The sequence below is a fragment of the Lepisma saccharinum genome, chromosome 3 (assembly GCF_977018435.1).
Source record: "Lepisma saccharinum chromosome 3, izLepSacc3.1, whole genome shotgun sequence".
NCBI lineage: Eukaryota > Metazoa > Arthropoda > Insecta > Zygentoma > Lepismatidae > Lepisma > Lepisma saccharinum.
The window spans coordinates 130,468,481-130,491,365 of record NC_139231.1 but is presented as its reverse complement, the minus strand read 5'-3'; the positions used below and the strand labels follow the sequence as shown (position 1 = coordinate 130,491,365).

At 37.3% G+C, this 22,885-nt stretch overlaps 1 protein-coding gene across 1 annotated transcript in view; it reads right to left on the bottom strand.

Annotated features, from left to right (window-relative positions):
• The window catches only part of LOC145985409 (RNA-binding protein 5-like), a 57,181-nt gene extending 34,834 nt beyond the window's left edge, over window positions 1-22,347 (bottom strand). The window contains exons 1-7 of the mRNA XM_083119400.1: window positions 22,298-22,347; window positions 17,797-17,875; window positions 8,403-8,678; window positions 6,556-6,673; window positions 6,073-6,142; window positions 1,508-1,581; window positions 639-749 (exon numbers count right to left, since the gene is read on the bottom strand). Coding sequence (XP_082975526.1) covers window positions 639-749; window positions 1,508-1,581; window positions 6,073-6,142; window positions 6,556-6,673; window positions 8,403-8,678; window positions 17,797-17,864 — 717 coding nt within the window. The 5' untranslated portion in view covers window positions 17,865-17,875; window positions 22,298-22,347. The remainder of the gene's footprint in view (window positions 1-638; window positions 750-1,507; window positions 1,582-6,072; window positions 6,143-6,555; window positions 6,674-8,402; window positions 8,679-17,796; window positions 17,876-22,297) is intronic.
• Window positions 22,348-22,885: the final 538 nt, after the last annotated feature.

The following is a 22,885-nucleotide window of genomic DNA, read 5'->3' as shown; positions in this document are numbered from 1 at the left end:
TGAACTAGAGCGAGGAAAATGGCAGCATGTAACCATACTATGTCGGTGCACCTGAAACTGCGTGTGGTTACCGAGTTTCTAACTGCAGAAAATGTGTCCCCCAATTGACATTCATCAGAGAATGAAGGTTTTTTATGGCAATGAATGTGTAACGTCAGTGCTGTATGATGTTGGGCTGTTCATGCTCACAATGAAAACCCCTGCTGAGGAACTCTCAACTCTCAAGAAGTTCTTTGTCACACACGTTGAGAGTTCATTGGCAGGGGTTTTCATTGTGAGCATGAACAGCCCAACATCATACAGCACTGACGTTACACATTCATTGCCATAAAAAACCTTCATTCTCTGATGAATGTCAATTGGGGGACACATTTTCTGCAGTTAGAAACTCGGTCACCACACACAGTTTCAGGTGCACCGACATGGTATGGTTACATGCTGCCATTTTCCTTGCTCTAGTTCAGCAACCCTTAGTGATAGAAGTTTGAAACTTTGAATGGAGAAGGGGAAAAGTCTGAAGAGTACAATGCATGGTTACTCAAAATCCAAAATGTCTTTACAGTCACAAAAAAATGGAGGCATTACTTTTCAGCCTGCCCTCGTATAAATGTGTTAAATTTCTCACATGCCGTACTTACTTTGACACAGAACCAGTCTTGAGTTTTAGTGGTTGTAGATTCACCTTCTCCTTCCTTTCGAACACTATACTGCATTACAGCTCTATACTGATCGTGCAACATAAGCATGCCCTGAAATGAAATAAAATTACACTGTAAGAGCTGATCCGAGGAAAAGACAGCCACTTTGAAAGAACCTTTACACGTTGCTGCACACTGAAGTCATAATCACATTCAGGAAGTGATCAGGGATATCAGTAGCCACAAAGTTGATGAGTGATATCCACAGTTTCAAAAGTCATTTCTATTCATCCAATAAAAATATTTTGGTCGTTCATAATCCCATAGTTTAGCATGCAGTTTGTATCTTCAGTAATATTTAAATTCTTAAAGAAAAATTAATATCCCTAACATTATCCCTATTTTATCAATACTTTATTTTAATACATTTTTATGTGCTAACAAAAACATCTTAATTATATTGCAAAGTAATAAATACTGAGAGCAACTATTAACAGTCATTTAATATATGCCACTGCAAAAACCCACTACAACCCTCTTTAAAAAGTCACACACTGGAATGTTGTGTCTTGTAAAAAAATATTCTGATCCTTTACACTAAATATCTTTGCTTTATGTAAAATATAGCATCCCTTCCAAAGTTACAAGGATAATTTATTTGAAAACTTACTTCTCTGGCAAAATAAAATTGATCCTGAACAGATTCTTTAGAACTTACGGTAATTACAGTTTATTTTCAAGTATGCAAAATGAGTCAAGTCAGTTGGGAAGAGAAGCTGAAGAAGGAAAGATGAAAACTGCAAGTGTGTAATCGGTCCACCAATAGAATTTAGATCTCAGATCCTCAGAGAAATCCTATAATAAGATACCTGATTCGTGTCCATCCAGCAAGTGGCTTCTTGGATCGAATTAAATTCGACAAAAGCGAAGCCCCGTGAGATACCTATACAGATGGACCAACACAAGTGTTAATATCTGACGTGCAATTTATTATAAATGACAACCTGTAAAACATTTCACAGCAAAGGCTCTGCTCACTGGCTGAATGATTTCGGACATTACAACCTATTCTAATTTATACTAAAATAGCAATAATAATAATATGTGTAAACACTTTGAAAATAATTATATGTTATACATTAGCTAATATTTGAAAGGTATTAAAAAGAATTATGCATTATAATTATTATGTGGGTCTGAGCCAGTACGTCTTTAACCCAGTACCAGTTCTCTTACTGGTTCCCACTGTCACCAATCTGATGTCTTGAGATATCTGAGATTGTGTCGTGGTAGTCTATAAACAAGCATACGTTAGAGTATTGAATTTCGTCTACTTACGTAAGTGAGTATGTATTCGTTGTAAACTACGTTTCGGAAGCTTTACTGCTTCCTTCTTCAGTTGGTTGTATTTTAGGCTCGGAACATCAAGCCACGTCGGAGAAGTGTCATGCAAGGATACTAGGTGAAAGTAACATGTACACCGTGGTGGTGGTTTTAACATGTTTTTTTTCGAGAGTTTTAAGGGTTTTTAACAAAGGTAGTTTTAATTCTGTATATGTTGAGCACTATGAAGTGTTTTTAACCCAAACCTTTCACCCAGTATCCTTGCATGACACTTCTCCGACGTGGCTTGATGTTCCGAGCCTAAAATACGACCACCTGAAGAAGAAAGCAGTAAAGCTTCCGAAACGTAGTTTACAACGAATACATACTCACTTACGTAAGTAGACAAAATTCAATACCCTAACATATTTTTGTTTATAGATAGTGAGTAACACGCACGTAACCAATATGCTATCATGGTAGTCTAGTCGGTAGGGCATCTGACTGCCATGTGGGAGACCTGGGTTCGATTCCCGGGGCAGAGGATCTAAGGTCGGAATTTTTCCAGCCTTGCCCCTGCATAAAACAGGATCAGAGCTCAACCAGACTCAAATCAATGGGTACCTGGGGGCAACCGTGCAGGGATAAAGGTGGCCAGAGCATGGTGCTGTTCACATCACCTCCAAAATGCAAAATGAAAGACATCGAGAATGTGTGGAGCCTTACCTCAACATGTGCTTCCATGGCATGGAGCTATATGCATGGGGAACTTTACCTTACTCAAAAATTGTAGCAATTCAAAAGAATTCCGAGTATTTATAAATTTTAAACTACAGGTTTTACATTGGAACTATACTACCAGTGTCTTGCTTTAAAATATTCATAATCTCAAATGAGATAATCATTCAATCACAGAATCCATTTCTTCCCCCCAAAAAATAAAGCAACATAAATTTGGCTTCATTTCCAGGGTAATTAGATTCTGCAAAAAGTGTTTGTGTGGCATTTTCACAGACCTTGCAAAACACCTGGCTGCTATTGGTGACTGATTTTCAGCAGATACTTTCTGATTTCTGATACAGATACCACCGGCATAGGCTGGTCAGCTCAGCCCTTTGGTTATGTAAAAACAAGTTTTCCAGACATGAAATGAAGAAAAAAATTAACATTTGCACATGTTACGGTTTTGCATTCTTATTATTCTGTTATAACAGATTAGGGATGCACTCACACATATAATTCAGTACGACTAAAAGGAGTGTAAAAGCAGCCGGCCCCATATGGTTGAGTCGTTAACACATTGCGCTACATTGCGAGGGGTCCCGGGTTCAAATCCATGGATCACTGTGAGTGCCCATTCATCAATTTTATCATAAGATCACTCATCCCCATCTTCGCAAATTAGCCAAAAGTGGCACAAAAAGCAAAGTAAAATAAAGAAAATCAATCAATCAAGTATAAATGTTAGAGTTGAAATGTTGCTACTTAAAAGTTTTGTTGTTACTTTAATTGTACTGAATTAACAGCATTAGTGACAGTAACGAACAATATGCATCACCAACAAGAACTAGGAATGTACAGATATGAAATGTGTATTAATTATGTGTAAAAATTATCATTATCTACAAAATCCATTAGTGTGCCCATATGAAATAAAAGTTCCGCACCATGGCCATTCAGCCTAAGATGACATGCTTGGTGCTCCAGCTATGAGACGCACGGCGGCCAGAGTTTCCTGGTGGGAAGTGTAACAGCTTTTCTCCTGAGATTCTCACCTGTGTATGGGACCGGTGGCCACTCACCATCTTGAGGAAATTGGGGAGCTACAAATGAGTAGTGTAACCTGGTCACAGAAATCTATAACAACAACTGGGGGTTTGTCATGTCGACTACATGTCACCCTGTAACTGGTTGGATGGTCTCTCACCTCAGGTGGGAGTGAGGTCAGCAGTTGGTAGGTAAGCCTTGGCCCTTATGGGCTGTTGTGCCACGGGTCATTATTATTATATGAAATAAAATAGTAGACACATTATAATCATTATCCTCTGGCTGGCAACAATAGGATAATTGGTACCTTGTTCTTTACCCACCTGACCACCTTTCTACATTTTTTTCTAACATGTTCTAGCTCAAATTGGTCTGTCTTCCTGCCTTCCTGCTATCACAAGATGTGGTGATAGCTTGAGGAAATTAAGAGCACGTGCCAAATGTAAACATCACCTATGTGAAAATTTTGGCATGTTGTGTGAGTTTTGCACCATTCAACATGCAGCTGCAAAATCATTTCAAACTGACATTTAATTTATAACTTTTGTCTTCTCGTTTAATATCTAAGAAACTAAAAGTTAAAATATACAAAACAGTAATTTTGCCTGTAGTATTATACGGGTGTGAAACTTGGTCCCTTACATTAAAAGAGGAACATAAATTGAGAGTATTTGAAAATAAGATTCTTAGGAAAATATTTGGACCTAAAAGGGATGAGGAGACAGGTGAGTGGAGAAGGTTACATAATTTAGAACTACATAATTTGTATTCATGTCCAGATATTATTAGAATAATTAAATCAAGAAGACTTAGGTGGGCAGGCCATGTGGCACGAATGGGAGAGGAAAGAGGAGTTTACAGGATTCTTGTTAGGAAACCAGATGGTAAGAGACCTGTAGGAAGGCCAAGACGAAGATGGAGGGACAACGTTGAGATGGACCTAAAGGAAATCGGTAGGGATGGAAAAGAGTATATAGATCTTGCTCAAGATAGGGACAGATGGAAGGCCTGTGTTGCTGCAGCCATGAACCTTCGGGTTTAAGAAGGGTAGAGAGTTAGTTAGTTAATTTAATTTATAACCATTGTTATGCAGGTGGAGAGTGGTCAGTCACTACCTATTTTCAAGCTGTTTTATAACCAGATTTTTATCCTAAAAAAATATTGTTAAGAATCTTTTTCATCTCAGAAGAAGAATCTAGGTAGATCCAAAATTTCAGAAAACTAAATTAAGGTATGGATGGTCACATTCATCATGATCAAGATTACAATGCTGATGGCATGTGTCATGAAATTTAAATCTTCTTATTACTTTGTTAATATTACCAGCAATCATCCAGACATCATCTTTGTATCATACCTGACTGCACAGAACAAGGTAAATGTTCAACCATCAGTGATATACATGCGAAATGTATCATCGAAGTTCAACTAGCTTCTCAAATATTTTGTCACATGATCAGTGTCAGAGGACAAGAATGCCATATTTCTTATACACTTGCATGTATCAACCTGTCCCATATTACATTAACCATTTTGTGCTATTTCCCATGCAGGAGAGACATTTATATGTCTGTTGATTTGTATTGTGCACTTTACTGTGTTGCTTTTAATTTTGTGCACAATTGTAGTTTGCCATCTTCACATTTGGTACATCTTCAGATGGCAAGAAGGCTGAAGTGAATAAAAATTAGACTATCTCTCAAAAACATGTTAACCATAATCTTCTTCCCAATACAGGTAATCTGAATGGACCAATAGAACAAAACTTCATTCGAAACATCATAGATGTAAGTCTTGAAGCTCTCCTGACAACGAATGATGAATATAGGTTCTCTCCGGTTACTGACCAGGTGAGTTCTGGAAAGATTTTCAAGCTTTCAAGAGCTACACTGAAGATGTTAGTTCTCAAAAACTTTCACCTGGTTGAAAGCCCAACATATTCATCATATAATATAAGATAACCTATTCATCATGTAAAACAAACAGAAAAAACTCAAAGTTAAACATTAATTTCATGATAAAAAACATGACCAGTAAGGACCTAAGTGTCAAACTTCCAACTTGTTTAATTCTGTAAATCCACACTTTTAATATTTATAATATTAAAGAAACAACAAACAGCAATGAAATGCATTCAAGTATAACATTTTACACAGTTAACACATCCATTTACACATTTACACTAATTTAGGAATAACGAATTATATATTCACGTTACTAACTCACAAAATAATATGAAAAGAAGTTTCTACTTTACGGCCACTAAATAATCAAAAGCCAGTGAGCAGTTTCTCGTAGCTTGGTCCAGTCAAAAGTAATTAAAAATACTAATAATGCAGATTACCTGTATCCTTTTTCCTGATCAGTCTTATATCCTTTGGCATCAATCCACATTTCAAGATATCCTGCCGAATCTAAAATCAGAAGAAGTGAAAATAAAATTCCAGAATTGATATAAATGTATCACTTAAGCTTTCCCCAGAAACCAAAATGATGGAACCAAGAAAGCACAGGTATCAACATCCTTGTTTAAAATTTAGAAAAATTGAACACTTTCACTGGTAATATGATTTCCAATTTAATTATAACAAAAATAGGAATTGTAGCTTTCCCGGTGACGTGATTCGAACAGGTGTTCTCAGGTTACCAACCAGGATAGATTGGAGTTAGTTTCTGGAAGCTTCCAATCTAACCTGGTTGGTAACCCAAGAACACCTGTTCAAATTAATTATAACAGTTTTACGTTTAAAACATCAACACAAAAACCAAACACCCACCATTTCACATGATTTCAACTCTACTTAAAAATAATAATAATAATACTCACATCATTTTCCATTATATGTGGCAAAAGACCTCGTATCATTATTGTGTTATTTGGTGTTTGCTTTTTGAAAGACTCACTATCACTGGGATCACGAATATTGCTCCCCCTATCAAAATCACTGAAAATGAATACAACAACAGTTGTCAAACAGTAGCACTATATAATGCGAACAAAAATAATCCAGGCATGTTTCCATATAAATGTCCAATTTTCCCATGGTGTGTGATTCAAAATGTGTGAGATTTTAAATATACTGCTGAACCTGTCATTCCCCAAATGCAGCTCAAAACATTTCGAGTTGCAAACATTATCAAGAGAAGACTGAAAGGTCTAAAAGGTGTGGAAAAACCACTTACTACTTTACAATTATGGATGTTTACACGGGCACTAGGAATCAGCCAATATTAAATTTTAACCAGTATCAAAAAGTATCAATACGAAATTTATCAATCCAAATAACCACTGATATTAAATTGCAAAGGTTCTGTGAAGAATGGTTCATTCATCTTTCCAATTAATATGACTGGAATGTTCTTCATTCCTAGAAAAATAAACTATGTATTATCTTTGTGAAATACTAGAAGACAAAAGAAATGAAGAGGAGGACACAATAGTGTGGTTTATGGACCATTTTTTTCCAAAACGAGGTAGGAGATGCAGTTACAATGACTGGTGAGTGGTACCGATTGATGTTAAAAGATTTTTTGTGGCCAAATTTAGATGAAATTGATTTGAAGGACATGTGGTTCCAACAAGACGGTGCCGCATGTCACGCTGCTAATGCCACTATCGACGTATTGCAAGAACAGTTTGGTGAAAGAATAATTTCAAGTTGGCCTCCAAGAAGTTGTGATTTAACTCCTTTAGATTGCTTTTCGTGGGGTTATTTGAAATGTAGAGTCTATGCAAACAGACCACGAACCCTTGACTTGATGCATTAAGATTGAACATCGAACGCTGCATTCATGACATTAGGTCCGAGTTATTGCACAAAGTCATCGAAAATTGGATTCATTGAATTCACTCGTGAAGTCGAGGTGGACACTTCAATGATGTGTTATTCAAAACATAATGTAATAAACTATGGTTGTATCTGAAATAGTTTTTATTTTATTTCATTGTAAAATCATATCGATCTTATTGGAAAACCCTATACAAACATCCAAACTTGAATATGTCCCACTAACATTGCTGACAATTTCATAGAATAGAGTGTATTTTCTGGTAATTCAGATCAACAGAAACAATAAATATCATATAATTACAAAACATAAAGTCTCTAGAAATGCAGTTGTTTTAGAGCCATCTTATTTAAATGATGTAAGTGCTGCTAGAGCCATGCCAAAAAAAAAAAAAAAGAAGTACAAATTGCTAAAATGGGAAATTGCATGACATCTGAAACATAGTCAAAAACCTACAAAATCATAATTTGCGATAATGAAATACTCATCTACAGGGTGGTCCAAATGTCTTCTTACCCCCTACAGAAAATTTACAGTTACTGATCCACAAGGTCAATATGACTTCTACCATTTTCTTGACACAAATAATAATCTGTCTACATTTCCTGCGTGAGAATTGTTTGTCTCAACTGGGCCTCTTTGTTAAATCTTGCGGTGAAGTCATACTGCACTTCCCTTATTGTCTTAACAGGTCTGTGAACATTCTTGTGTCCATACACAATAATTACTTGTGTCAGCCATCTGAAAGCAGAGAACAAATTTAATTATTTCCTGTGATAACCACCTGGGGGTAACAGGACATTTGGACCATCCCTGTAGAGCAAAATCTGGAACCTGATAATGACATTAACAAGGAAGACATTCAATGCTTGATAAGATTCTTACCTTGTCCATCTGCAGGTATCAGGGCTTCTTCTCAGGTCATCTTCCCTTCTGTACAAGCTCCTGTCCCACTCTTCTCGCCTGTCTCTCTCTCTGTCATAATCCCTTGTGCGAGGGCTTCTATCGCGCCTCTCTCGTCGTTCCCATTCGTAATGATCCTCTCGTCCTCTTCTGTCTCTGTCCTCCCTGCTTCTGCCTCTGTTTTCTTCAGAATGATCATGGTCCAAGTACTTGTTACGTTCTTCTGAGCCATTTCTTCTGCCCTCCCTCTTCTTATCGCTATAATTAATAATTAAAAATTATGATGGCATAAAACTATTTGCACTATAAGGAAGAGCGCCTTAGCAAAATAACAATCTGAAGTCATTATAACAAATATCCTCATTAATACAAACTTTGATTTCTCACAACAGCAATAAGTCAGAAAAATGTTAATTGCTAGAAAAACGTATTTATGTATGATGTGAACACATTTTTCATCCATTCAAAATCGCAAAATAATTTGGCATAAAATGTGAATTGTGGCTCTTTTCACAAACTTCAACACTGAAATGTTTGTTTTATGTTTAAAAACACAAAATACTATGAAAATCCAACATTCTTGTGTTTTACTCTTACAAAAATAAAATGTACCATATTCATGCATAGGCTATATAACGTTCCAAAATTTTATCAAAAAGAAAACCATGGTGAATCGATTGATTGATTGACTTGCTTTATTTTACTTCGCCTTTTGTGCCACTTTTGGCTAATTTGCGAAGATGGGGATGAGTGATGATATATTTGGTCTAGGAATTAATTCGTGCACCTGGACAAGAGATGGTATAACGAGCGTATCGTCCCACAGTTCTGTGTATCCACACATGTGTTGAAAACTCCTGTCAGCGTGCATCGTTCGTAGTATAGGGCAGTTGATTGACGCGTCAACAACAGCATTTTGTAGTCAACTGAACATGGCGCAGTTCGTGCCAGATAAAGTGTTTTTGCGGGGTGTTCTGCTTCATTACTTTAACATGCAGAAAAGTGCTACCGAAAGTCATCGTATTTTGGTGGAAGTGTATGGTGACCATGCGCTAGCTGAGCAAACGTGTCAGAAGTGGTTTGCACGGTTTAGAAGTGGTGATTTCAGCCTGGAAGACCAAGAGCGACCTGGATAGCCAAAAAAATTTGAAGATGAAGAATTGAGAGCATTGCTCAATCAGGATTTGTGTCAAACGCAGGAAGAACTTGCAGAAGCATTAGGCGTTGATCAAACAACAGTTTCCAAACGCCTCAAAGCCATGGGAATGATTCAAAAGATGTCACATTGGGTTCCACATGAATTGAAAGACAGAGATGTTGATAGACGAAAAAACATTTGCAAATTGCTGCTTCAAAGACAGAAAAGAAAGTGGTTTTTGCATCGCATTGTTACTGGTGATGAGAAGTGGATCCATTACGAGAATCCGAAACGAAAAAAGGCCTGGGTGAAGCCAGGTGAACCAGGTCCATCACAACCAAAACGAGATATTCACTGTGCAAAGGTTATGCTGTGCATATGGTGGGATATGAAAGGTGTGGTGTACTATGAGCTGTTGCAACCGGGTCAAACTATTAATGAAGAACGTTATTGACGACAATTAATGTGTTTGAAGCAAGCTCTGGCCAGGAAACGACCAGAATGGGAGAACAGACATGATATACTTATTTTTCAACATGATAACGCTCGCCCACATGTCGCAAAACTGGTCAAAACCTATTTAGAAAATGTCGGATGGGAAGTTTTACCCCACCCACCGTATTCACCAGACGTTGCTCCTTTGGACTACTACTTGTTCGATTGCATGAATAACTATTTGATTGGACAGCGGTTCACTTCTTCAGAAGATATCGAAAAATGGGTCTCTGACTGGATCGCTTCAAAGGATGAGGACTTCTTTCGCCATGGAATCCGTAACTTGCCTGACAGATGGGCGAAAGTGGTGGCTCGAGATGGACAATATTTTTCTTAAGGTATTTATGTATTTTGTGTTTGAACTACAGCTTCAATGTGTGCGTAACAACCACACGATTTAATTCCTAGACCAAATATACGAGGTGTGGCTAGAAAAAAACTGGACTGTTGCTACAAAATCTTTTATTGGTTATTTTGTACAATACGAACATTATACCCTTCAAATTACTCCCTTGCACTATCGATACACCGCTCCATACGAATCTTCCATTGCTGGAAGCAGTGCTGGAAATCATTTTCTGAAACCATGTTCATGACCTCCGTCGCTTTTGTTTTCACAGATTCTACGGTCGTAAATCTAGTTCCTTTCAGTGCTGATTTGACCTTTGGGAATAAATAAAGTCGCACGGAGAAAGATCCGGCGAATAGGATGGATGTTCTAACACTGGGATTCCACACTTGGCCAAAAAAAGCCTTGACTGACAATGCCGTGTGGACAGAAGCATTGTCCTGATGAAGAATCCATGACTTGCGTTTCCACAAATCAGGTCGTCATCTTCTAACTCGCTCACGAAGGCTCGTCGGCACAGAAATGAAATAATGTTGGTTGACAGTTTGACCTTCGGGTACCCAATTCGAATCAATTCAAAGACATTTGCAATGTTTGTATCCGTGTTTGACGTGCAAGGCCATCTAGGACGTGAGTCGCCCGCGATCACTTCTCGTCCACCTTTAAACCTTTGAAACCACTCAAACACTTGTGTGCGTGATAAATACTCATCTCCGTACACTTCCTTCAACAAACCATAAGTCTCTGTGGCGGATTTTCCGAGTTTCATAAGAAACTTCACATTGATACGCTGTTCCACTTTCACAATTAACTTTTTTTTCCGACAGAGCACAGATGTATGGTTTACTTCGTCCACAAGCTACAGCGGAACTGAATGCCGCGCACCCTGGGCAATCACACAGTCGATAGGCAGGATATCACGTTATACACTCATGCACCGCTTGACCTTGATGTGCTTGCCGTTTGTCGACAGCAACATCAATCCGGTTTCTTTCTAGCCACACCTCGTATATGATGGAATTGATGAATGGACTCACAAATATCCATGCCCAGGCCGGGATTCGAACCCAGGACCCCTGGAATCGTAGCGTGATGTGCTAACCATTCTGCCACGGGGGCTGGCAAAAACCATGGTGGAATTTACACATGGAATAATTCCGACAGCTACATTAAGCTATGTATAAATGGATTTTTCCCACGATTTTTCATTCCATCGGTACAATTTACATCACCGAGCAAAGTGGAATGGTTGTGATGGAAGATCGAATGAGGGCCCAATGACACATGGGAACCACAACACCAGTATCTGTCGCCCAGTGGCAGTGCCAGGATTAATCGCCTAGGGGTGCAGAATGAAATTTAGGGGGTGCAATGTTGAAAATATAGAAAATATCAAACATGCATACAAGGGTGTTCACAGGATTGTTTCCTCCAGGCTGGGGGAGGGGAAGTAAGATTTCATATATTTCCAGGAACTTATATTTTGCCTTTATTATTGTTGCTGTTGTTATACAAGCTATAAAATTGAAATTTGGAAATACTTTGGTGCTGGTGCCAAGTCCAGGTTTGAGCCCACTATTTAAATAGAAACTGGGTTTATCTTATATGCTTTCCATAAATATCTCACATTTTGTTGATAAACAGTTCTTTGTCTTTTTGTACTTTTTCACAATGCACAGATATTGAACTGTGTGTTGGGTAAAAAAAAATCACCATGCAATCTGAAGTTCTGCTATTGGCTAATAAAATAAAAAATACAAAATCATGTAGTCATTTTTATGTAATTATCAGACTGCTTCCCTAACTTAGAAGTGTGCATTAACAACAACAGAAAAAAAATACAACCATCTCGACACAACTTGGGTTAAATAATTTCCTGGGCACAACCAGTCGATTTACTGAAACAAACTATAATTTTTGTTGCAGAGCGATTTTGACAATAGAGGAAGAACAAGTAGGAGGAATATAAAACTGTTTTTTTTATCAACAATGCTAAAGAAAATTAAAAAAAGAGTGAAACAACTCACACTGAGATGTAGGCAATTATCGAAAACGCCACCGGAATAAACAAAAATACAAACAATTCTTAACAACAATGGTAATGAAAAAAGACAACAGCAGCTGATATTTGTACAGATCGCCACCACTACAGGAAAGTAAATGTGATTCCTCTTTCAGGACCAATGGGTTGCCCGTTGCATACAATAATAGTGGCATCACTTCAATACCTAAAATACTCAAAGTGATGACATTGTTTCAATAGCAGAACGTAATACAACATACCATTAGGTTGAAAATAAGTTTTGAAAATGAGGTGCTGAAGAACGTGCGGAAGAAAATTATGGGGTGCGCAAGCACCCCTTTGCACTCCCCTGCTGTCACCTAAGAAAAAATGGAAAATAACTTTCTCAAAAAAAAAGTTCCAAATGTATGAAACTGTCACAAACAGGCATAAGCCATGTGATCTACTAGTTTAAATCCATTATTTGTCTTGTAGTTTACAGTTTTATGCTTGTAACAACCATAAGAGAAATAATTCTACAATGCAAGCAATGCATACATACAATAAAAATTAGTTTAAATGGACAGTGTACAGGAACGTCGGAACTGAGGGGGGGGGGGGGGCAGGGGGGGCTTGCCCCTCACTCATCAATGAGGAGGGCAAGATAGACTTTTTGCCCCACCGGTCGCATGCTATATTTGCAGATAAGAATCACAGCCACGTATCAGCAAATTAAGAGTAGCGTGCAATTATCCCCGTAGGAATTCGCTGCTTCTATTTCCAGTTTTCTTTGAATCTTCCAGGTATTGTATGTACAGGTGCCGTCGGTGTGAAACAATAAACCCAGCATACCACGGTGGAAAGGAGGGGCGGGAGCAGAGAATTTTAAATCTCTTCTTTTCCATCTACAACTACATTGCATGGAGGGAAGGACTCCAAATCAGGTGGGCAGGTGGAGCTTGAGCTTTCTAGGTAAAAAGTTAAAGGTGGAAGACATTCGAGGCGAATGCCAGACGATGCCATGGTCTAGTCGGTAGGGTTCCTGACTCCCACGTGGAGACCCAGGTTCGATTTCTGGGGTGGGTGATCTAAGGTAGGAATTTTTCCGCTATTGTCCCCGCATAAATCGACTCTGTGGCTCACCCAGCCTCAAATGAATGGGAGTTAAATGCGGCCAGAGCTTGGTGCTGATCTCATCAGCTATGAACATGACGTTTAAAACAAAGAGTAAACTTTTAATAAATCTAAATGGCCAAGAAATAAAAGTTCATCTCTTGGTTGTTCTGTCTCTACACAGTGCTTTCAGTATTGCCTGATGTGAAGAAACCACAGAGGAAGGGCAAGATGGTCATTTTCCTCCCCCCTTCCCCCCAGTTACACCCTAAAAAAATGAGACTATATTTATTTTGAGTTATCTTGGTTTTGAAGAATATTTGGAAAAATATTTTTGCACTAGATTTGTGAACATGCACTCAAATTTCCGTTAACAGCAAGAAGCACGCGACATCACAGTCAGGTCTCTGCAAAACAATTATCCCCGTTGCAATTCCCTGCTTCTGTTTCCAGTTTTATTTTGAAACCTGCCAGGTTTTGTACCTGCAAGTGTGCTCACATTTAACAATACACCGGGGAAGGGGGACAGAGGACAGCTTAACATTTAAATCTTCCAGTGCACTTTCTGAACACAAGCTTCCTTTAAGGACCCCTTGCTGTGATTAAGGTCATCGGCCATGAAAAAAGGTGCACCTTGTAAGTTCTTGGAAATTGAAGCCTAGGCTAATCTCCCATTCCCTTTCCAAATTTAATTTATACTTGGTCAGACGACACAGTCATTATTCAGAGTAAAATAACTGCAGATGGTGTGTTTCGGCAGTTTCTCTGGAAATTGTAGTGATGAGTTTGGATTTCCTTCAGCACCAAGCGATACAACTGTGCATATATACGTGTAAATCATTTGCAGAAAGTACACGGACTGCAAGGTCGCATCGGAAGATCACTGCACTGCACTAGTTGCCTGATGTAGAATCAAAATACTGGTAAGTTTTACTTCTCTCCTTACGTTTTCTTTACTAATTTATATTTTCTGTGTGAAAGGACAGAAAAAGAAGAGACTAGAGACAGACAAGTATCGTCTCGATAGGCAATCAATTCTCTGCCCTTTCGGGCTTTAACGCTGCAAACCTTGGAATGTATAAACCACCTCCTCTTGTGGAAAGGGAAGAACCTTTTATTTCTTGGCCATTTATATTTATTAAAAGTTTACTCTTTGTTTCAAACATCATGTTCATGGCTGATGGCGTAGTTTTTGACCTCAGAGAGAGGTAACAACATTTATCTTATGTTCACGGGTGATTCATTTTTACGTTGTGGAAGTAATTGTTTAGTTTTACGTGGCAAGGTCGAGGTATGATCAATATTTTAGACTAACTGGGGGGCGGGGACAATCACCCATCTCACCTTCAGTCTTAGGTCCTTCTCTCAAATCAGAAACATCTGAGAAGGCCCATTATCTGAAAAGACATGTAAAGTTCAGACTGATTTCATTCAAATGCAATACCAGGTACCTAACTGCAATGATAATTACAGATCAAAATATCTAATTTTAAAGCTGTTGGCGTAGCGTGGCGACTTACCCCATATTTGACACCTCGGCCCTCTCCAACCATGTACTATATTTGAAAGTCTTCGTTGCAAAACATTAGACTATCAAATGTTCTAAAATTACTGATAGTTTCATTTCTTAATCTCAATCTCTGAATAGAAGTCTGAGATTTGAAAATATCAGTAAAGGTGAAAGAATCGTTTTTGACACCATTTTAGAAGCAGAAATATTTTATATGTTAAATTATGAAAAATATCTCGCCTACATAATAAAATGTACCATATTGCCTCGATCTCATCGTCTGCCTTTCCGATTATCCAAAAATGGCAGAAAAGTAAAGTAAAATAAACTAAATCTCTCAATAAATTATTTCTTTTTAACTCTTTCATTCATGTAATTCTTCTTCTAGTATGCAACGTTTCTTTTGTTAAAATTATACTATAATTTATAAAATGATGTGAGAACACGGGCAACTGTCTTTGCAACACATCGAAGAGAAAGTTTCAGAAACATGGATTTTCTCAATACGATTGTAGGTGTACTTCGCCCCCTTTTAAAAGTAGCGTGTTTTCAGTTATGTTATTAATCATTAAAGGAATGAATGCCTCACTGCATGCGAAGATCGGGTGCCATGGAGGAATGGAAATTTACAGTAATTATCGTAAGACCTAAATAATCTGTAATAGAGACCTCTGGGCTTCCTCTTATCTCTTATGATGCTTTGCCACTGTGGATATTCATATATTCAATAACTATATATTTATTATTTATGTAATAAATATATAATTATAACAAAATATAATAAGATTTTATATATATATATATAAAAACTGGTTGATGGATTTGAAAACCTGCCCGCCCACACCAAAATAAGTTCCGACGTCCCTGACAGTGTAGGTATAACTTTGGGTACATTCGACAGAAAAATGTTAATTTTGGGAAAAATAACAAAAAAAAAAACAATGTAAAATCGAGGTCCCTACATATTACTATCAGAAACACACCTATGAACTATGGAGGTAAAAGGAATGATAAAGTTGCACTAGCCATGAAGGCACATGGAGGGGATGTGGAGTTAGGACCTCACACATTCATGATCTCAGCCATTTGCAGAGGTAATGTGATCAGCACCATGCTCCAGCCACTTTTACTCCCCTCCCCAGTACCCGTTTATTAGAGGATGAGTGAACCCCACAGCTACCTTTATGCAGGGCAACTTTAGATCACCTACCCGAGGTCTCCTGGGTGGCAGTCAAGACTAGGGATGGACGATATTGGAAATTTGATATCGCGATACATCGTCACAGATGATATGATATTTTTCCATATCATATTGACGATATATCATCTCCACGATATATATTGCGAAGATCGTGACAGCCAGCAAGCCAGCAAGAAGAAGGAAGAAAAGAGAGAGGAAGAAGAGGAAGGGGTTATTTACGAGGTGAAGTGCAGAGGATGTGAAAGTGTATATATAGGGGAAACGAAGAAGAGACTTAAAGACAGGTTAAAGCAACACATGGATGATGTGAGATTGAAGAGAGACAGGAATGCCATATTCAAACACACTAGAGAAACAGGACATGAAGTTGAATGGGATTCGGCTAGGCGAATAGGAAAAGAGAAGAGAGAACTAGCGAGAAAATGGAAGGAGGCCAATGAAATAGAAAAGAAAGGAGAAGACATCATGAATTGGAATGGAGGACTCAAGATAAACAAGGAATGGAAGAGTGTGTTAGAGAAAGTTGAAAGGATGAAGAAAAGGAATGAAGAAAAAAGAAGTATGAACAAGGAAGAAAGAAGAGAAAAGAAGAAGACCAGAGGAGGAGGTATTCATCCATAACCAAAAAGGCAGGAGGGGTGGGGGAGTGGTAAGCAGGTGGTTCTAGACTCTTGCTAATCTTGACCTGTCAATCACCTGTCAGTGTAGTAGACCCATTAGTCAACAACTGTCAGGAGGTGATATGTTTAATTCCTTTGGAGAAATCTTCCTAGATAAGGACTGTCAAGTTGATTTGTTGTTGTGTGGCTAGTGACCCTGCTATGCTTATGTAATCTTTCTGTGTATAGTATATTTCATCATTTTAGTTTAGTTCTTCATCTTAGGAAGACCCTGATATAGGGTTGAAACGTGACCTGTTAAGTGTTTTTATCTCAATAAACTGCCTTGGTCAGCAACTTAGTGCTTTTAATATGGAAACAAGGCTTACAATTACAATTGCACATTCTAAGATGTAAAAGGTGACTATGCCATGGGTTAAAATGTGACATTAACATCAAGAACTAAAAAAAAAAATTAAGATCACTATGTCATTGCTAACACTGTGGCTGCATAGTGGCACAGCACACAGAACCAGAGCCTCCTTTGCAAGAATGCCATGTTCAGGGTGTACAACGTAGAACAAAGGTTGGCTTTGAAGTGCTTTCTGAGATGATCACCTCCTTACTGAGGTGAAGAAGACATTAAAGAAATATATTTATAACAATAGAGAATGTAAAACAAAGTTTAGGAAAAACTGTCTAGTAAATGCAACGTAAGAAAAATAATTTTAAAAATTCCTGTTCCTATACATCAAAAAAGTGGTAGAAATCATCCCCCAAAATCACAGGCATACATTTATGAAAGGTCATGAGTGACCACATTTTTCTATTTTGAAGCATGAAAAAAATTCTTAAACTTTTACCAAGTAACAGAGTTAATTGTAATGGTAAAATTAACGGTAAATTTACCAATAATCCACTAAAAGATACTACCAACTTATTAACTATTCCTAACACAAATATACTTGCCTATTCCTTTCACGTTGCCTTTCTGTCTTACAGTCCATATGGTGGTCCCTTCCCATTTCCATACTCATATCATGGTAACCTATGCAAAAGAATAACACAACTTTCTAGTTAAAAATTGCTCATGTGGCATGAAAATTCAGTATTGTTCGCTTAGTGTTTAGTGACATTAGAACCAATTTTATGAATAGGATGCAGATTCTGGTAGGAAAAGCCTAGAATACTGAATGAATGTAAAAATTCAGATTTCACCCAACAACAAATTCTTCATGCTAATTATACATCAAAACATAGTTAGTTATGCCAACCTGAGAAAAGTTAAACATCCTATCATGAACCATTAGCTAAAACCATCCTCATGCAGAAATCGCAACAATTTGGAACAACTGGATCATTTAATTAAAATTTCACTATTTCCAATACCAACTTTTCACCCCGAGAAGCAGAGGTAGAGAGTACAATGCATCAAGAATTACTCTGTGATTCTGACAAGGTTAGGATTACCAGACAACCTCTTTTTCGAGATTTAAAAAATGGCATGGGTGGTTTTTTTTGAAAAATGGGGAAATGTCCTCATTTTTGGGGTATACACAAATGCTTCAACTTCAAGATTCGTAACAAAATTTTATATTTGTAAATAATTGCTAATATTGTTTTTGTGCTCAATTTCAAAGTGAGAAAATAAAATAAAATGTTTTTATTTCAAAGCGTTTGCAACATCTACTGCAGCACGTTTCTAACAGTAGGTAAGAAAATGCGAGGCTTCCTTTTATTTGAATTTCATAGCATCGGAATTCGTAATTTTAAACTCCTCTACTCTTAGTGTTTGTGGAGAAGTGAAGTTGTGTCAATCAGCGATCTGAACCATGTTGAAACGCAAATGTTTTTAGTGATGACTTACAAAAATGGTTTCCTGACTTTAGGCCTGGAAGAAACAACTCCAGGGATGAATGTCTTATCTGTCCACCAGGCACATTCGTTCCAGTTGCTAATAAAGATAACTTTATTTCAGTATAGTCTAAATACATTAACGTTTCCTTTATCATCTGGCTAACTAACTCATTAGCATTAAGGAACCTGAAGGTTCATCACCGCAGCAACACAAGCCTTTCATATTTCCTATCTTTGGCAAGCACAATTCAATCTTCATTATCCTTACCAATCTCTTTCAAATCTAATATTATCTTCCCATCTTCATCTTGGCCTCCCTAAGGGCCTCTTTCCTTCAGGTTTTCCTACAAGAATTCTCCAAACCTTTCTCTCTTCTCCCATACATACTACATAACATGCTCATCCAACAATGTTAGGGGATGAATACAGTTTATGCAGTTCATTCCCCTGTTTCTTCTTCTCTTTTAGATCTAAATATTCTCCTAAGTACTTTATTTTCAAAAACTCTCAATTTATGTTCTTCTTTTAAGGTAAGATACCAAGTATCGCAAACGTATAATACTACCGGAATACTAAAAAAAATATTAGAATATTCAGACACTTGCCTATAAGGCCCATTATTAGTTATACTGTAAAGGTGTAAAATTATTTTACAGGGGTGTGTGATCTACAAGCTCACCAAAACACTAGTAAACACAAAACTTGTGTTCAAAGTGCTGCAACTTCTTCAAGTTGACAACCTTCGTTGCAATATAAAAATGTCCTCTTTTTTAAAGTTTCTTAGAAATCATCCCCCAAAATCACAGGCATACATTTATGAAAGGTCATGAGTGACCACATTTTTCTATTTTGAATATATAAAATACAAAAATGTCCTCTTTTTTAAAGTTTGCCATCTGGTAATCCTAGACAAGCCGGGCAAAAAGGAACAACCTTCCAACCCAACACACATCCTTATTATTAATACTAAGAGCCCTTAACACTGAAAGCATTCAACATGACCAGCCAAACCTAACAACAAAAGCATATAAGAATGTAATACCCCTTTGCATATCATATGACGTAGTAGTAGCAGCAGGTCCATGTCTAAGGGTGTAAAAAATGAATGGCTGCCTTCAAACAAATATGCATGTAAGAGTATAGGAGTATATGAAAGGGAAAAGTCATTCTCCAGAAAGCATACAGTATGTGTGTGTGTACCATGATGAGTTCAGAACTAATAATTGTATACATGCATTTCAATAACATGGTTTCATTTGCAATTCAGCGTAGTGATTAGTATTGAGTACCCTTGACCCTCTCAAGAAAGTGAAATATTTTGCATGGTTTATGAACGTTATTTTTACCTCGCAGAAATGTGTTATTGTGAAGTAAAGTATGTCTGTTATCTTAGCATGTTACCGTGAAACATAACAGCCCGAAGACTTCACACAAGTGAACAACATTCCACAACAGCAGCTATAAATTTATGTCGTTAGGGACTAATAGATATTTTCGGCGTGTTCTTTCGCTATTTGAGTATGCATACAAACTGTTTCTTACTAATGAAAAACGGGCGAAATACTCCGAAGTGGTAGGTTTTTACTTACAAAGGCCATACTTTGGTATTAATTATCTATTATTTGGGTAAAAATTTACTATTCCACAAACACATGTAACTTCTTCGTTTCGTCAGTTTTAACATTCATACTTACCTATCTGCTACATTCTTGAAGGTGTATTCACATTTTTTTGATGAAAGTAATGTCAATTTTTTACATTACGAGTACTTCTTTATTTGCGTTGTTTCATTTCCGTAAGAAACATTTTTTCACGTACACCTTCGCAGATCATCACGCGTCGTGCTTGTGTTTACAACATTCTAACCTAACCTAACCTAAATACTCGTGATTTTTTTCTTTTAAAATTCTTCGCATTATTTTACGAACAAAATTTTAACTATGCTTGCCTAACCTTGCCGGAAATGGTTCGTGGGACTATGTGTAAATGGTTTGTGGGGCTACCAATTTTTCAAGTACCAAATTACAAAATCCAGTGGATCTTCCACACCCAGTATGAGTTTCACCACGAATCCACGATACATACTTTTCGGAAAAAAATGGCGTGGTTGGAAAGCCTGCAATCGACAAAACACAAGCACGACACGTGATAATCTATGGAGGTGTATGCGCCAAAGGCTATTGTGCGTTGGAGAATTAATTTTCAAAAAAAAAAAATAAAGAAGTTCCGCTATGATACATTCCCACACGACAGAAAACACCTTCCAGATGTTAGACAATGCTACAGGAACTTATTACCGTAAGTAGTTTCTTTGTGTAAAAATGAAGAAATCTGTTTGTGGAATAGTAAATTAGTAACGTTATTTGTTCTTTTACACACGCTGGAACCAATTCTATATTGTGTAAAACACAAAAACGGTAACACTTTACTATACCGGAGACAGATTTCTTCAAATTTACAGGAGAAAGTACTTACGCAAATCATTTTCTGTAGCGTTGTTGATGTTCGTGAATGTAGTTTTGATCCATTTTAATGCAAATGCATGTGGTTTTCTACGAAAATCTATTTCCGACGTGCTATTGCTGCTGCCGCAATTTGCTTTCTGCACGAGAGCACAATACGCTCTCGTATTGTCCGTATATGCTAAATTGAACGAAAGGAGTGCTAATGGAACTTAACCTAACAGGCCTAACCTAACCTAGAAGGCATACCTCGTCCCCGTGATGGTTCGTGGGGCTATCGTGAATTTTTGGGCTAACGTCAGTGGTTTTTGGTGCTACCCGTGGATGGTTTGTTGGAAATAAGGAACAACAGTAAGTACTCGTTAATGTAAGAAATAGACATTATTTTCGTTAGAAATTCATTATTTCACCTAAAGAAATGTTCCGCAATGCAGAATAGTATGTTAGAAATGTAAAAAATTGCGAAATAAATCATTGACAGGTGTCTCTGGTATAGTAAAGTAGTACCAAAAAATCAATATAATTCTGGAGGGGGTACAGTGGGTCAACGGTCCATCATTTAATACTTGGAACCATTACCCTGAAGACTTTGCAAAAGTTTCATAGACATAGAAGAATAAAAACCGTAAGCAGAAAGACAACCCGGCGGAGATCATATGGCCAAAAAACATTGGATATCAGCCACTATGTGCTCTTTTTACGCACTCTAACTTGTTTTGTTTTACACTGCAAACTACGCTTTATTTAGATCTCACTTATTGACTGACGTCAGGAATTCCTTGGTTCTTTTAGCATAAATACGCTGCAAATGTACTATTTAAGTTAAGAGAATTAAAACTGCCTAACCTAACAACTTATGCACTTAGCCTAACAGCATTCTGCGGTGGTCAGAACGCAAGGTTGTCCTAGCGTTGTCCGACAAGGGTGACCCGCTTTATTTTATGATTTGACAATCTTTGATCGGACTTTTTCGTAGGTCACGTAAAAACCATGTAGTTCCTAGAGAGCAATCACAAAGTAATTGGACCGTATTAATTTACGAGTGAACTGATACTTTCATTATGACTTTGGAAAAAAAACTGTTTTTAATAGGAAGTTTTGTGGTGCAGGGAGAAAGTCACATACATAAGATAACATAAAAAGAAAAATACCTTGCTGTTTGCTGTTGTAGCAGAAACACAGCTGACCGATTCAAATGAACCGGAAACGGAAGCGAGCAAGTTGTTCAAAATGCATACAGGAAATTATGTATTTCTTTATGTAACAAGAGAAATTGTTAGCTATCGTAAATAAATATATGTAATATTTATACTCAAAAATTCAATGGCTATAAACTTTTAATATCTTTAGATTTGATCCACTATCGATGGCCTGAAGTGCTTCTCAGTCGCCGTTGCCAAGGCAACCCGTGCAAGAGTCCAAGAGAGGAGATATAAATTTTTCTCCTCGAGTTTTTCTTTAGGAAAAGTATATTGCTGTTAATTATGCCATATTAGTCCTACTTTTTAACAAATATACACAACCAGACAGACAGTTTTTTTATACACTACCGGAATTTGTTAAATTGCGATAAATTGAAACATTCAGTGATAAAACCATTAATTTTGCCATATTATGCCTACTTTTTAACAAATATACATTACCAGACAGACAGCTTGCTTTATCCACTACCGGAATTTCTTAAATTACGATAAATGGAAACATTTAGTGATAAAACCACCATCTCGATTTTTTTTGTA